We start from the raw sequence: 17,245 nt of genomic DNA on the forward strand, positions 1-17,245 counted from the left end.
ATCAATAAAGGAACATAGGGAACAATATGTTCATAAATTTGACCACTTACATGAAATAGACCTGTTCCTTAAAAGGCAGGACATTGCCAAAAACTTGATCAAAAGGAAACATATCATCTGAATAGCCACATAACTCATAGGAAAATACATTTTGTGATTAAAATCTTTCCAAAAAAAGAAAACTCCTAGTTCATATAATTTCACTGATTAACTCCACCAAACATGAAAGGAAGAAGTAATACTAGTTATATGGAATCCCTCCAGAAAAGAGAGTAAGAAAAAGAGGAGGGAATGTATCTCCATCTATTTTATGAAATCAATATTACCCTTATCCCAGATCTAGGAATTTGGATGTCAGAAGTGTTCCCACCATTCTCTAACTGATAAGCAGGACTCATAGCCCCTAGATTGTATAAACAATGTATTTTTAGCCAGACACATGTTTTCATTCTGGAAGAGTGAGATTTTGCTGGTGCCTTTTTTCACCTGTCCCCAGTTAAAATTTTGGGCATTGAGTCTCTAATAGGCTTCCTTGAGCAGAAATATCACCCATAGAAAACTTTATTTCTGTTGCTGGGGGAAGAGCGAGCTCTGTGTAGCCCCTCCTGGAGGGAGAGAACATCACAACATCTTCACATGGGTACCTCCAGAATCTGCCTGTTTCTTTTTCCCTTAACTAGCTATGTATCATTACTACCTTGCTATAATAAATCTTAGCCAAAAGCATAAGTATATGCTGAGTCCCATTAGTCCTTCTAGCAAATTTCCAAAACTGTGAACAGTCTCCAACACAATATGGCCTTTTGGAAAAGGCAAAAGTATAGGTTGATTTAAGAATCAGTTATTTATAAGGTTTAGGAGTAAGAGGAAGGCTTGATTGGGAAGGGGTTTGGAAAAGGCATGAAGAACTTCCATAGTGTTTTCCAGAGTGGCTGCACCAGTTTGTGTTCCCATCAACTGTGTAAGAGGGTTCCCCTTTCTCCACATCCTCATCAATATTTGTTATTTCCTGTGTTGTTAATTTTAGCCATTCTGACAGGTGTGAAGTGATACCTCCTTGTAGTTTTTATTTGTATTTCCCTGATGTGAACAAGTTGAGCATCTTTTCTTGCCAGTTGGAATGGTATGGATGGAGTTGGGTGTATTATGCTAAGCAAAATAAGTCAGTCAGAGAAAGACAAAACCATATAATGTCACTCATACATGGAATTCAAGAGATGAAACAGATAAACACAGTGGGGAGGGAAAGTGAGAGGCAAACCGTAAAACACCCTCTTAACTACAGAGAATAAACTGAGTGTTGCTGGAGGGGAGGTGGACAGGGGATGGGTTAAATGTGTGAGGGGTATTAAAGAGGGCATTTTTCGTGATGAGCACTGGGTGTTGTATGTAAGTGATGAATCACGAAATTCTACTCCTGAAACTAGTATTATACTATTTGTTAGCTAACTGGAATTTAAATCAAAACTTGAAACTACCAAAAAAAAAAAAAAAGAAAGAAAGAAAGAAAGAAAGCATGAGGGGTTTTGTGGGGAGAATGATGGCACTGTTTTGTATCTTGATTTTGATGGTTGTACCACAACACTATGCATTTTTCGAAGTCACAGAGATATAACCAAGGGAGTGAATTTTTCTGTCTGTAATTTTAAAAATTTAAAAATAAAACATTAAAAAAAAGATTCGGGGAGGCATGGAACTTTGCAGATGGTGGTTTGTGAAGGGAAAAGATATGCAGAATATTTACCATGAGCTAAGCAACAATAAACTAATTGACAAATGCTGTACCATTTAGTCTAAAAACTCCTAGCAACAGAGACATAATAGAACTGTTAGAGGAACTGAAGTAGAAACAGCAAAAGAATATATGTCAAAAACAGATAATCACAACCTTTCTTGGTATCAAGCAAATACAACATTTTTTTAAATAAAATAAAATAAATTCTGGGAAGCCTGGGTGGCTCAGTTGGTTAAGCCTCCAATTGTTTATTTCAGCTCATGTCATGATCTCAGGGTCCTGGAATAGAGCTGGGAATCTATTCTCTAATATATAATCTAATCTGGGCTCAGCAGGAAATCTGCTTGAGGATTCCTTCTCCTTCTCTCCCTACCCCCAACTCTTTTGCTTATAAGCACACTCTCTCTCTCTTTCTCTCTCAAATAAATAATTCTTTAAAATAAGTAAATAAAATAAACCCTATTACTTGTAATAAATAGAAAGGAAACCAAGATTTTTATTTCAGGATAGCCAAGTTTATTAAGGAACACTGGGAAACAGAATGATGCATGAAAATTATCAAGGCAGGATCAATGACTAGGTAGAAGTACGTAAGTGAGTTCACAGGATGAATTATCACATTCTGGCTTTTCATGAAGCAAAGGTTGGGAATAAATAATTATGGGTTTTAGATCCAGACAGGGACCACCCCATTCCACAAATCAGAATTATCTCAACCTTGTGTAGGAACACAGGGCGTGGGATTCAGGACAGGTAAATCATGATGTTACATGTGTGGGAGAGAAAAGTCTCCCAGGGCAACCTCAATAGTAGCAGCCAAAGCCAGAGCGGTAGCCAGAGCTACAGCCATAGCCACAGCCACAGAGGGAGCGAGACCCATAGCCGTAGCCACAGCCATAGCCACAGCCCAGTCTGCGGAAGCCACAGCCATAGCTGGAGCCATAGCCATAGCCCAGGCCTCCGTAGCCACAGCCTCCATAGCCACAGCCTCCGTAACCACAGCCTCCATAGCCACAACCTCCGTAGTAGCTGCCACACATGGTGTTGGTTGTTGAGGTTGTCCTTGAGTAGAGGAGGAGAGGAGAAGTGTCACTTCAGTGTGGACAATTCCCCTGCAGAGACTTTTTATATACCCTCAATGTGGGTGGGATCCACCACAGGAGTCATGCCACTGGCTAATCTTATGACTAATCTAATTAGTTTGTTGTTTCTTAACCATAAGATAAAACCTCAGAGGAATTAAAGAAATTTATTTTATTTGGTGACTCGGGACTCCCCCAAAACAATTCAGTGTCAGTAATGACAGGAGATAGTCATACACCCAAATCCCTGCATTACACCAAATCTCATTTTAATCTCAATAAACATGCATCATTTCAAGAAATGGCATTTGCAGCAGGCCAATTTTGACTTGCTCTTGGCACAAAATAAAACCTATAGTCTTCTCCCTGTCTTTCCAAAAACTAATAGCACACATTTTTGACCAATGAGTCTTGCCTCTACTTTGTTTCAAAACACTTTTCCCTCTTCAGTGTTTCAGCTGTCTCTCCACCTTCAAAAGGATGTGTCACAGAAAATCGCAAAGTCAATTCATCTCTGTAATACAATTCAGAAAGAGCCAACTTATTCACATGTCTTGAAGAACTACCCTGAGCCAACTGCATTTCTGGTTTTTTACTTATACAAATTGTTTTTTTTTTAATTCTTTATGCCTAATTCTTCTTCAGGACACTAAAAATAGTTTATCCTATGGATTGCAATTTCTGATCAGAACCTACCGCCAGAGAGAGTGATAATAATGGATCTCATTTTACTGAGACATGTATCAATTGCCATTTTCAATTGATACCATTTTTAACTTTGAAAATTTAATAATTTTTGCCAGTTACATGCTTATGGGCTTTACTGTATCTGAAATGTCAGTGCTTCCCATTTTTTTTTTTTTTTTGTAATAGCTCACTGGTCAACAGGGATATCTGTTCACATTTGGGGATATATAATTATCAGCTGATATTCTGACTGATATTTTTTAAATTTCAGATAGTTATTTTTCCCATGATAAAAAGAAAAGTTCATTTATAAAGGCATACAATGTTAAATAAGTAGTCTATTTTTAATCAGGCACAAGGAACTCTCCTAAATAATCATTGATATTTTTTTTTACTTCATTCTTTTCACTGGATGGTAATCTAGGCTACTAGGGGATACAGAAAAGCCAAGAGAATCTTGTTATTGTCTGAAAACAGATAGATTTTATGTCTTTGGGAAGAGTCAGGAAGAAGGTATGATTATGCATATAAATCCATAATCAATGACCAAAGTGGTCACAATACAATGATGTTCTGTGTTTTAAGACTTTTAGCAAATATCTCTTCATTAACCTTAAAGTATAACCAAAGAGTGTTAAGGTTGGGTTATCCAATAGTGAAGAGGGTTCAAGACTGGAAACCATTCAAACTTCAGTTTACCTTCCCCTGGAATTCAGTACCCAAGATCTTTGTAATTCATTCTGTTCATCTGCTTTGATAAGTAATTCAAATTAGTCAAATGAAAATAGCCTCTAAATAGAACAGAGCAACGTTTTTATATGAATAATCAGGTTAAACACAATCACTTATCCATTTATCATGTATTTTAATGTATTTTCTATTTATTTTTATTGATAAGTATATTTCCACAAACTAAAGACATTATGATGGTTGCAGATCATTTCATTCCCTCCTTCACTGAGATAATAACTATTAGAAAATCTCAACTACATCAGATACTTGTTTCAAATTATCATACTTTAGATTTCATCAATCACTTATCATTCAACTGAGAATAATTTTTTAATAAACACTAGTTGAAATAATGTGATTATCATTTTTTTTAGACTTAAGTCCTATACATTGAATAAATTCATGGACCAGAAAGGTGTATGACTAAAATCTATTAGTTAACAAAATAATTATTTAACAAGTTTTGCAAATAGTTAAGATGATTTTGGATGGTCCCCTCTATCCCATAACTATCAACATCTGGAACCAGAATGGTACATTTATTACAACTGACGGACCTATATTGACACATTATTATCACCCTAAGTCTATAGTTTAAATTAGGGTTCACTCTTGTTGTTATACATTCTGTGGTGTTTGACAAATGTGTAATGACATGTAGCCACCATTGTGGTATCATATAGAAGAGCCTCACGGCCCTAAAAATCTTCCATGCTCTGTCTATGTATATACCATAGTATTCTTTTTTTCTTTTTCTTTTTTTAAGTATTGCTCCCTAATGCTCTGAAATATGATTAATGCTAACTATCTCTCATGGAAAACAAAGCAAACATTAAACAAATATTTCCCCAAGATAATTCCCATGAGTTTCCCAAGGTAACTCCTTAATTCACTATTCCTCTTCATAGAAATTTCAAAAATGTATTTATAAGATTACTGCTTCCATTGTCTCATGTTCTGTTCCCTCAAACATTTAGACTGTTGACCCACCACTCCACTGAGGTGCACCTTTCATGTCTTGACAAATCCAAATATGGTTTGTTTCTTTGTATTCATTTCATCAGAGCTCTGAAAATTCAGGTCAGTTGAATTCTTCTTTCTTGACAGATTCTCTCTCTCTGAATGCAATACACTGTACTTGCTTACTTTGCCTCCAACATCATCTTTCCAGGAATTTTTGTATTATCTTCTCCATAATTTGACTTCAATCTTACAGCATTGTTTTTGACCTTCCTATGTTCTTTATCTTCACCCTTTTTATAGATGTCTAGTCAACTGTCTACCTGATAATTCAATTGTTATCTTAAATAGTCATCAGAAATGTAATATTAGCCACAAACAGTCCATGACCCCCTCATAACACCAAATGTATTCTCTTCTAATATCTCAATCTCATGGCTCAAGAAAAATTAAATTACACCCTTTCCCTGGAGCATGACTACATAAGCTTCCCATTACATTTAGAATATCCAGCAATAAACTATCCTCTTTGACATCATCTCCTACCGTTTTCTTTCTCATTTTCCATATTCCAAACACAGTGACTCTTCAGCATCTCAGACCAAGTTATATCTCTCCTTAAGACCTTTGCCAATGTACAGCTGACCCCTTTATCTGGAAATTGCAGCAGTGGGAATGGTTGAATCCTTCTCTTTATTCAGGTTTCAGTGAAAGTGCCATCTCCTCAAATTCTTTTGTGACCACTCAAATTAAAAATAACTCCCCCAGGGGCACCTTGGTAGCTAAGTTGGTTAAGCGTCTGTCTTCAGCTCAGGTCATGATCTCAGAGTCCTGGGATTGGGCTCCCTGCTCACTGGGGAGTTTGCTTCTCCCTCCCCTCTCTCCCTCTGCCCCCCCACTCACATGCTTTTTCTCTTTCTGTCTTTCTCTCTCTCTCTCAAATTAAATAAATAAATAAATAAATAAATCTTTTTAAAAACAAAATAATTAAAAATAAATAAACAAGATTTACTCCCCCAAGTAACAAATAACCTTATTCAACCCTTTGACTTTTATTGTTTTTCAAGTATTATCAGAATTTAATATATTTATTTCAGAGTTTATTTGCTATTGTGTCACACACAAAAAAATAATAAGGGAAAAAATGAAAAAAAAAAATCAACAAAGTAGAATAGCTTTCTAAACTAAGATTTCTGGTAGAATACATATTTCCTCTCAATGTCAAAGGCCCATGTAGACAAATGGCACAAACTGAGCCATAAAAAAAGAAGACAACTCTGCCATTTGCAGAAACATAGATCAGCCTGGAGGGCATTATGCTAAGTGAGATAAGCCAGACAGAGAAAAATAAATACTGTATGGTATCACTCATGTGTGGAAGCTAAAACAAAAACAAAAGGCAATTTCATAGAAACAGACAATAGAATGGCATTGGCTAGAGGCTGCAAAAAGAGGGAAATGGGGTGATGTTCAAGGGGTACAAGTTTCATTTTTAAGTTCTGAGGAACTATTGTACAACATGGTGACTATAGTTAATAACAGTTGTATGCTTTAAAGTTGTTGAGAGAAGATCTTATACACTCTTACTGTTTTTGAAAACTAACCTCTGTGTTCCAGAGCTGAAATAAAACATGAAGACAGAGTTTGGGGATTAAGAGGAGCAACAGGGGACACCTGGGTGTCTCCGTTGGTTAAGTATCTGCTTTTGGCTTAGGTCCTGATTTCAGGGTCCTGAGATGAAACCCCGCCTTGAGCCCCCTGCTCAGCCGGGAATCTGCTCTTCCATCTCCCTCTGCTCGCCCCACTCCCGCCCCGTCCATGCTCTCTCTCTCAAATAAATAAATAAAATCTTTAAAAACTAATAAGAAAAACAATAGTTTTATTACTTTGCCAGGCAAAAGAGGCTGTAGCAGACTAATGCCTTCAAAACTGCAGACCCACTTGGTTAACAGGCTGAGGGGTTTTGTAGGAAAATACAGGACCTGGGTGGTGTCCATAGGAATCTGGTAGGTACTGTACCAGCTGTGCACATCATGACTTCGAGGTGGTTTCCTGACTCCGCTGGTGCTGGCCATCTTAGTCACCTTACTAAGTATACATCAGGGTCAGTGAAATGTCAGTATCAACAGGAAGTTTCTGAAACAAAGGAGTCTCAGAAAAACAAGTGAAAGGGAGAGGGAGGCTTCAAGAATTTAAAAAAGTAAAAATTTATTCAGCTTAAAATCAAGCTTTGCTTAAACTACTAGTGTTTCCATTCATCTTTATGTTTCCATAGCAGTGTCATTACCACACACTTAAAAAGAGTTAACGATGTAAGGTGATGGAAGTTCTACTAGCTATCTTGATCTTCGTAATCATTCCACAATGAATATGTACATCAAATCATCATGCTGTACACTTGAAATGTATATCATTATATTTGTCCATTATTCTTCAATAAAGTTTAAAAAAAGGAATTTCCTATCATATCTTTAAGAAATCAAATCAGTGATTACCAGAGGGAAAGTGGGGGAAACAAGTGATGGAAATTAAGGAGCACAGTTGTGATGAGCACCCGGCAATGTATGGAAGAGTGGAATCGTTATATTGTATGCCTAAAATTCATACTACACTGTATGTTAAGTAACTGGAATTTAAATAAAAATTTCAAAAAATTCAAATCAAATCAAAAACAATCATAATAAAAATAACAAATACAGATGAGGTTTGCATTGTTCGTAAGCTCTCATGGAAGCTGGGTTCTTAAGTAACCAAACACTGTAATTAGGAGATGGGTTTTGTTTTAGTGCCACATGACACTACAGCAACAGAGTCCTGAATACATTGGTTATGAAGAATTCTTCAGATTTTTTTTTTAAAAATGTCCATCTGTTTGGAGATGAGTCTATCCTGCTAGTGGTCTTCCCACATACCACTCAGGTTGTATAAAAGGCCCTGTGCAGATTATGAAATCCAAACTCAAGGAACTGATTCTGCTCCTCAACTGAAGCCTCCACTCCTGACACCATGTGCTACTATGGCAACTATTATGGCGGCCTGGGCTACGGCTACAGTGGCCTGGGTCATGGCTATGGCTGCGGCTGGGATGGCTATGGTCATGCCTGCTACCGTCCATGCTGCTTTGGAAGATACTGGTGTTCTGGCTTCTACTGAGCTGTTCTAGTTTGCTGATCCCTGGGATAGTTCCTGTTGTTATTTATATAAAGATTCTCTATTATATTAGTACTATTTTTCTATTCTAACACTAATATCTAAAATCCTAGGCCACCTACGATAAAAGAGTCACCAACTCATGAACTATCTAGAATATCCAATGATTCCGTGGGGTAAAAATATACATTCATTTTGGTATATGTGCACAAATACAATCTTGGGAAAATTCTGATTTTATTTATTATTTATTTTTCATTAAATGTAAGTTCATTTGCAAGTGTATAGTATTTTTTACATATATTCATTTACCTTCATCACTTCTGAGTGTAAGTGTGTGTGTGTGTGTGTGTGTGTGTGTGTGTGTCTGCATAGCTGCTATTTTTCTGTTTGCTAAAGTCTGCTCCAAAGACATGAACTCATTGGCACTTGAAAGGACAAAGGCATTGTTCTGAGAACTTGAACAGCTTGCAAGAGGAAAGCATGAGCGTGACTGAAATGGATACAGAGTGTTTACTGATGAGGCACCAACAAGCATCTTCTAGAGTTTACTCTTTGTCCCATTCAGGTGCAGGCACAACTCATGTTATGTTCAATCTCTTCTATCACCACTTCTTAAAGACAATAGCTGGTCCTGAAGTCTCAAAAACAAAACCAAATTAAACAGCAGAGAAGATTAGTTGGACAAGCTAATGTCTCTTTTCAGCTACAAATTGGTTTCTAAGCAGTAATTGACAATGACCATCTCTGTCCTGTGTTACCCATTTTACATTGCCCTCATAGTTTGTTGCTTCCGCTGCTGGTCTAGGTAGCTAAAACTGTATCCCTGAGAAGTCTTAGCCCTCCTCTTAGTTCTTGTGCCTTTATACAACAGTCCTTTGGGAATAGAAGCAACCCCAACAAATCCTATGAATTTCTGACATGTCTCTTCAGACTCCCACTATACAGTAGAACTGTATCTCTTCACAGTAATCAATACTGTAATTAATTTCTCTGCTGATCTACTGGTCTGCGGAGCTCACTCTTATCAGGTAGGCAAAAACGCTATAGCGATTTATTAAGTGGGTCCCAGGGAGCGATGGTGAGAGAGAAGTTTTCTTCAACAGGTTTGTTTGTTTTGTTTTGTTTTGTTTTTCCTCAGATCTCTATATTCTACATATTAGGGACAGGGCGACATTGGTAAAAATATATATATATATAGTCTACATTGTAGAAACAATACCAAATCTCACAGAGTATAATCCTTTGATCCTTCATTAGCTGCATTTTAAGAAGCCATTTGAGGGAAATTGGAGGGGGAGATGAACCATGAGAGACTATGGACTCTGAAAAACAACCTGAGGGTTTTAAAGGGGCAGGGGGTGGGAGGTTGGGGGAGCCTGGTGGTGGTTATTATGGAGGGCACACATTGCATGGAGCACTGGGTGTAGTGCAAAAACAATGAATTCTGTTACGCTGAAAAGAAATAAAAAATAAAATACAGTTACCTGTTTAAAAAAAAAAAGAAGCCATTTCAACTGGTTGCTGTGACATATGTTAAGATGAACAGATCTCATAACCACGGGTGCATTATTTCATTTTCTTCTCAGAAGAAAATTATTTCATCTTCTTCTCAGTCCACAGCAATGTTATGTGGGACCCTGTGATGATAAATAAGCCACCACATATCTGGTGATGGTCATGACCCTGTGGACAGTAAAGGCAAACTCATACCTGAATATCTATCATTCCTATTAAATAGCAACTTCCATCTATATGGAAGGAGTCTGATAAAAATCAATTTGCCATCAAGACCTGGTTGGAATCCTCTAAGTGTGGTGCTCCATTAAGGGCTCAGTGAAATACTCTGGGGCTTGCTGATTAGATATTCCAACTCCAATCCATTTTGTAAAAGGAAACCCATCTGGCAGTACAGTAATTCTATTTCTGAGCCCCCTTGAACATGTGCTGGTATTGCAGGTAACAAAAGCTGTTAGACATTTCCTAGCTGAGTCACTGTCCTCCTGGTTGTTTAGTACAGTCTTCTCTGATGTAGTTGCACTATGGTGAAACTGACATCAGACTCAAATATCTACATAATTGTATCCACTCTGATATGTCCATCTACACAATTCCTCTTCAGATTTCTTTGTTTAAACCTACTCTTTTTGACCCCTGACAAACTAGCCAAACTAATAATAACTTTCCAGATGTCTTTGTATCTTCTTACTTCAGACCACATCTCCCTCCACGTAAAATTGAGTATACTGCATGAAAGTTCATGAAAGTTCTGCCTACTGGGAATATTTCCCCCCCCTACTATTCTTTCTCAGAGCAATTCTTAGTGCAACAAAAGTCCATTTTCAGGCGAATTCCAACATATTAAGAAGACCCATCCATGAACCATACCTGGTGTATTCTTGCTCTGCCCTTTAGTCATTGGAACAGCCCCATTGGGCTATAACAGTGAGCTTACCAAAAGGCTTTAGGGTTAGAGGTAGACTTTGGGCTAGATAAGCTTTTAGAGAGATAACAAGTTCAAATCATTCATGACCTTTGCACCTGCTCCAACTGACTCTGAATCTATATTGTCACTTAACATTAGATTCCTGCTGCTAAGTCTACCAGAATTTATAGCTTGGTGGATCTGAGAGTACCCAGTCACGAAGGTCAGCACCATCATCATTTGATGTTACCTAGTGACAGATGTTCAGTCTCTGCTTGGGTCTATTAGTATGCCAGGAGCTTCTTTTTGAGCTGTGAATATATTCTGCTGCAATATGGCTTTGCTCCAGAAACCTAGCAATCTGTGCTGCAACTTGCACATGGGGGTTTGCCAAAAACTGAATTCTGCAGGAGGAACAACAATGAATCAAATGTGTATATGATGGGTATCACAATTCCTACATCCTTTAAGTCTTTAGTGGTGGCAATAATCTGTTATTCTATGCTGTGATGGTTCATTTTATGTGTTAACTTGACTAGGCTAATGGATGCCCAGATAACTAGTAAAACATTATTTCTGGATGTGTCTGTGAGAATGGTTCTGGATGAGATGAGTTCATAAACTAAATAGGGAAGGTCACCCTCACCAATCTGAATGGGCACCTTTCAATCTGTTGAGGACATAAATAGAACCAAAAAAAGAGCAGAATGGGGGCAATTTTTTTTCTTCCTGAATCAATACACCCCTCTTCTGACCCCAGACATTGGTGCTACTGGTTCTCAAGGCCTCCAGACTCAGACTGAATTATACCACTGGCTTTCTTTGTTCTCCAGCTTGTATATGGCAGACTGTAGGACATTTCAACCTCCATAATTGTGTGAGACAATTCCTATAATAAATGCTCTTTTCTCTATTTCTAAATATTTCTTCAAGGTCTTCCATTTGAACATTTCCACTGTTTTTTACTGGTGAGGGAACCTTGTAAAGATTTAGTTAGCTTCTATGTATACCTATGTTATTTATGCCCACAAGACTGCAGAAATTACTACACACTGGGTTTATGGGGCCATTAATCCCATTTTGAGACATATTTGGGCCAAAACTCTGACTGACATTTAGTCTTTGTGGTCCTTCAACCTAATAAGAGGTAATTCCTGTATTCAGGGTCTCTATACAAACATGAGCTCTGATCCTATGACAATAGCACTCTAAAAATTTAGATATTCTCTTTTCCTAGTATTTAGCTACTCTGATAAATTATCAAAGTCCCTCAAAAAGAGATTGGAAATATATCCCTTTAGAAAGAAATTAGTTGGATAGTTAGATGATAGATGGATCAATGGACAGATAGATAGATATGTCCTGTAACACTGTAGCACACTTTCTCATTGGAGCCCAAATTCAGGAGGGAGAACTGTGGGCAAGTGGATAATGGAAGGAATCATCATACATTGAGAATAATGGCAAATATATAACATATAAGGAGGGGAAGGCATAGAATTTCTGATAATTATTTCCAAACTTCATTTCTTACAACTGCAATGCCTTTACTCAAGAAGTGGCACAGTGATGTATTCCTAGAACCCCCATAATGGGATGTTAAAAATTGCTATTTCATTTTTCCTGGGCTGCATAACCTTTCCAGAAAATCTGAGACTGCTAACTCCTTTATTTATTCACTAACTGATATTTGTTCTGCTGTTGACCATAAGCAACCGTGACTGATTGAACATTGCTATAAAGTGTATATATTAAATATGCAATCAAAAGAGAATATAGCATTTATATTGACCTTAGGATCAAAAATATAATCATAAATAACTTCAATTCACCAAGTTCTAAATATCTTCAGAAAAGAAGGGACTATGATAATAATGCTGTAAAATATCTGTAATGCTGCAAGAAACTAATAGAAGTTACTGTAAATATGCAAGTATTGTCATCTATTTGCAAGAATGTTGAGAGTATTTCTTCATGCTATTTGGCAAGACTGAATGAGAGAAAAAGTAAATAGATTAAAATTCTATATATTAGAAAGGAAAAGAAAAACTCACCTAGGGAGAAGATAGAAAGAATCTGAAGTAGAACATCACCAACGTCTAGCATAGATCGGTAAGACAGCCTCACAATAAACATAGCAATAGAATATACAGTGTTAGAAATGATTACCTCCACTTGCCTGCACCATAAGGTCTTCCTTAAAAGTAATAGATATTGCTGGGGTGCCTGGGCAGCTCTGTCAGTTAGGGATCTGACCTTGATTTGGGGTCAGGTCATGATTACAGGGTCATGGGATCAAGCCCCTCTTTGGGCTCTGTGTTGAGCCAGCTTGAGTCTCCGTTCCTCCCTCTTTACCTCTCCCCATGCTCTTTCTCACTCTCTCTCTCTCTAAAATAAATAAATCTTTTTAAAAAAGAATAGTGACTATTGTAAATAAGCTAAATAAAATTAAAAATCTAAACATCTTCCTTTATAGTTGTCTGTGTATGAAAGATTTGCATATGAACACACATAAATTCTTATGGAACAAGTACCAAGCCTAAGTACTGGGTATGTAGATTATTCTTTTGAAGGATAAAACCATTTGGGAAAAAAAAACATGTTATCAAAAATCAAAGAATTGATCTAAGGATTCAGAATAAGCTCATCCATCAAAATAGCACTATTGCAAAAGAAAGGAGAACACTTTAAAAGATTTTTTTTAATTCTAAAATTCAATGTTTAAGAGACATGAGATGGATAATGCTATTATAACCATACAAGCAAATAGCAAATCCAAAAAGGAGAAATATATATTTGTCATGAGAAATGTGCAGCCTCTACTGAAGATAGAAAATTTAACATAAGCTGAGATAGAGAAAGAGACTGACAGGCTTCCCTAAAATTTGGAGCAAAAGCTCTTAGGCCAAGACAACAATTGTGCCAAGTAGAGAAAGTCATGTACACCAAAGATTCTAGATGTCTCACAAAAGAGCATTGGAATTTCATAATTTAACTGGCAGTTAGAAAGTAAAGGATGAAGGAAGAAAGTCATGGGGAAAAAGAGTTAAAAATAAACTTGATCATCAATATATTAATTTTATATTAGTCAATAATAAATGGTACTAGTAACTAAATTTATCCCAGGAGATTCTTTTGCATTTAGTGGGGGGAATAAGGTCCTTGTAATTATCTAGGCAGGAAAAACCAACAATGTTTTATATTCACATGCACAGAGACAACAAATAGGTAATTATGAGACATCTCTTTGCCACATTAAAACTGCCAGTGAGAAAATTAACTCATTCCTCTTTTATTCAGCTATAAAACAGGGTAATTTTAATACATTGTAAAGTTGTTCTGGGGCTTATGTAGGATAATGTGCATAAAGGACTTGGCAAGTGATTATCCTATGATAAACAGCCAAAAAATGTTACTTACTATTATTTAGATTATAAATGCATATTATTACACAGAGCTTTGGAATATGAATTACATAAGCAGCATAGAACAAGTATGACAAAAAATAACTCTTTCATATGCAAAGAATCAGAAAATAAGCCATGCATGAAATAGTAAAAAGTTACATTTACTTGATATGAACATTCTCAGAGCAATTCAAGAAGGCTGGTTTTCATAAGTGACTCTTAATCTCACAAAACAAACTGAGGGTTAATGGGGGGAGGGGGGTTGGGAGATGAGGGGTGGGATTATGGACATTGGGGAGGGTATGTGGTATGGTGAGTGCTGTGAAGTGTGTAAACCTGGCGATCCACAGACCTGTACCCCTGGGGATAAAAATATATTATATGTTTATAAAAAATAAAATTAAAAAAAAAAGAAGGCTGGTTTTATTGTTATACCTAACATTTTATAAGAACACCAATTTCCAAGAGAGTCCACAATTTGTCAAATGTTATGAGACAGTAAGAGGCAGACCTATGTTTTAAGTTTTAGGGTGGTAATTTAGGAAGTATTTTGTGTATGCTATTGGATAGGGTGAACACAATGATGTTGAGGTAGAGGTTTGTCACTGTAAAAAAGAGAGACACAAATAAGGAATGGTGTAGAGTGTAAAAGATGTCCACGTATTTCAATTGCAATTAGAGATCTACATAATTTGAAGACTTTAAGAAGTGGCCCATCCAATGTGAGTACAAAAATGGATGTTTATTTGGGGATGATAATGGTAACATTTAATGTCAATTTCAATGTGGTAGAGCTGCTAAGAATATTAATCAATTCTGGGTGACATTAAAGGATATGTTGGGGGGAAATCATGGAAAACCATAACCAAAAAGAGTCTTGGCTTGTGACCCTACATCCAAGGCATCACTTGTGTCCAACTGTTATGATTTACCAAGCAAGCCAAAATAGTTGTAAAACCCACCATTTCTTTAGATGCGCAAGCATAGATCAACTAATTTCTATTTAATATTAAAGAAAAATTCTAAGCTTCAAAAATAAAGAGGAAAGACAAGTTCTCACACAGGTGTACATGGAGGAAAATATGCTCTCTTTGGGGGTTTGATATTTCCAGGGATCTTAATTCCTTCTCCAGAGGTGAACAATTTTGAAATTGAACCTAACAACCTGCCCTGTGAATTGGGGCCTATCCACCACCTTAAATACAACACTTGAACTCATTCATGTCCCAAGATCAAAAAATCACATTTCAAGAAAAAAGTAATTGATAAGTTTACAGGCCTGAGTCTCACACACACATGTGCGTGTGCACACACGGTCACCAGTGGAAGAAGCAAACAACCGCAGCTACAACTGTGAAACCACACACCGGACAGGGAAGAAATGACTCAGGACAAACAAGCGTGGAGGAGGCCACCAAACAGCTTTAAACATAAACAAGTAATGGGTGTTAGAGATGGCGTCATCTTTTAAAAATAATTTATGAAATCATAGCAAGACTTGTTAGATGGAAAGACGTTGCGGGTGGTTTGATCCACTTTACCTCATGAGCCGAACAAGCATAAGAAACACTTCTTGTTTACATATGCCCAAACCAAAGATGAGAAAACCAGAATCATGCATCAACACTCATATCTGTTGTTTTTTCTTTCAAGATTTTATTTAGGGGCACCTGGGTGGCTCAGTAGGTTAAGCATCTGCCTTTGGCTCAGGTAGTGATTCCAGGGTCCTGGGACGGAGTCCCACATCAGGTTCCCTGCTCGGCAGGGAGTCTGTTTCTCCCTCTCCCTCTCCCCAACTCATGCTCTCCCTCTCTCTCTCTTTCAAATGAATAAGTAGAATCTTCGAAAAAATGATTTTATTTATTTTTTTAAACATGATTTTATTTTATTTTAAGATTTTATTTATTTATTTGACAGACAGAGAAGCAGTCAGAGAGAGAGGAGGAAGCAGGTTCCCTGCTGAGCAGAGAGCATGATGTGGGGCTTGATCCCAGGACCCTGGGAGCACGACCTGAGCCAAAGGCAGAGGCTTTAACCCACTGAGCCACCAAGGCGTCCCTGAAAAAATGATTTTATTTAGATTCAAATTACTTAATATATAGTGTAGCATTAGCTTCAGGGGTAGAATTTAATAATTCATCATTTGCATATAACACCCTGAGCTCATCACCAGTGCCCTCCTTAATGCCCATCACCCATTTAATCTATCCGATCCCACTCACTTTCCCTCCAGCAACCCTCAGTTTATTTCCTATAGTAAAGAGTCTCTTATGGTTTGCCTGCCTCCCTGTTTTTATCTTGTTTTATTTTTCCTTCCAACACTCATATCTTATAAGAAATTTCAATAGATGGAGATTTTGATGCAAAAGCACTTGGAATATGTAGTGTTTCCAGGCAATGCTTAACTAAATTGGCAAATACTATCTCGTTTATCTTAACAATAACCCAGCATCACACATTATTACCACTTAAACAGAGTAGAAAATGATAGCTGCAAAGAATGGTACTTTCTTGATGTCACAAATCAAGGATTTGGTGGAGCAACTGAATTAGAAATATAATAAGAAGGGGCATCTGGGTGGCTCAGTGGGTTAAGCCTCTGCCTTCAGCTCAGGTCATGATCTCAGGGTCCTGGGATTGAGCCCACATTAGGCTCTCTGCTCAGCGGGGAGCCTGCTTCCCCCTACCTCTCTGCCTACTTGTGATCTCTATCTCTCTCTCTGTCAAATAAATAAATAAAATCTTACAAAAAAAAGAAATATAAAAAGAAGATATCCCCTAAAGAAGGCAATTTTTTCCTTTTATACAAATAATTTTTTAAAAGCTCAAAGCATAGCTATGAATATTAAATGAAAAAAAACAATATTTTTATGTCAGATTGAAGAAGTTTATTAGAAAAATGGAGAAAAATAATCTGTATGAAAATCAAAAGGCAGGATCCATGACATCACCCAGATGAGACACCTGGCAGGAGCTCACAGGATAATTTTCACATTCTCCTACTTTTCACGAGTTATAACCAGGAAAGGAAGGAGATATAGTTCAGAAGAAGAAAGCACCAGAGTTC

At 37.1% G+C, this 17,245-nt stretch overlaps 2 protein-coding genes across 2 annotated transcripts; one reads left to right on the forward strand and one right to left on the reverse strand.

Moving 5' to 3' along the window:
- Positions 1–2,538: 2,538 nt before the first annotated feature.
- LOC111155659 (keratin-associated protein 6-1-like) lies at positions 2,539–2,775 on the reverse strand. The gene has a single exon (XM_022515952.1). It carries the CDS (start codon positions 2,773–2,775, stop codon positions 2,539–2,541), a length of 237 nt encoding a protein of 78 aa, XP_022371660.1.
- A 5,427-nt stretch (positions 2,776–8,202) lies between these two features.
- LOC111155643 (keratin-associated protein 20-2-like) lies at positions 8,203–8,349 on the forward strand. Its single transcript, XM_022515917.1, has one exon. It carries the CDS (start codon positions 8,203–8,205, stop codon positions 8,347–8,349), a length of 147 nt encoding a protein of 48 aa, XP_022371625.1.
- The last annotated feature ends 8,896 nt before the right edge of the window (positions 8,350–17,245 follow it).

Source organism: Enhydra lutris, unplaced genomic scaffold, assembly GCF_002288905.1.
Source record: "Enhydra lutris kenyoni isolate GAN:26980312 unplaced genomic scaffold, ASM228890v2 scaffoldscaffold43, whole genome shotgun sequence".
In the NCBI taxonomy this organism is placed as follows: Eukaryota; Metazoa; Chordata; class Mammalia; order Carnivora; family Mustelidae; genus Enhydra; species Enhydra lutris.

Bases quoted from the DNA above. Each gene is read 5' to 3' on its own strand.
- LOC111155659 (XM_022515952.1), bottom strand. From the start codon at position 2,775: ATGTGTGGCAGCTACTACGGAGGTTGTGGCTATGGAGGCTGTGGTTAC.
- LOC111155643 (XM_022515917.1), top strand. From the start codon at position 8,203: ATGTGCTACTATGGCAACTATTATGGCGGCCTGGGCTACGGCTACAGT.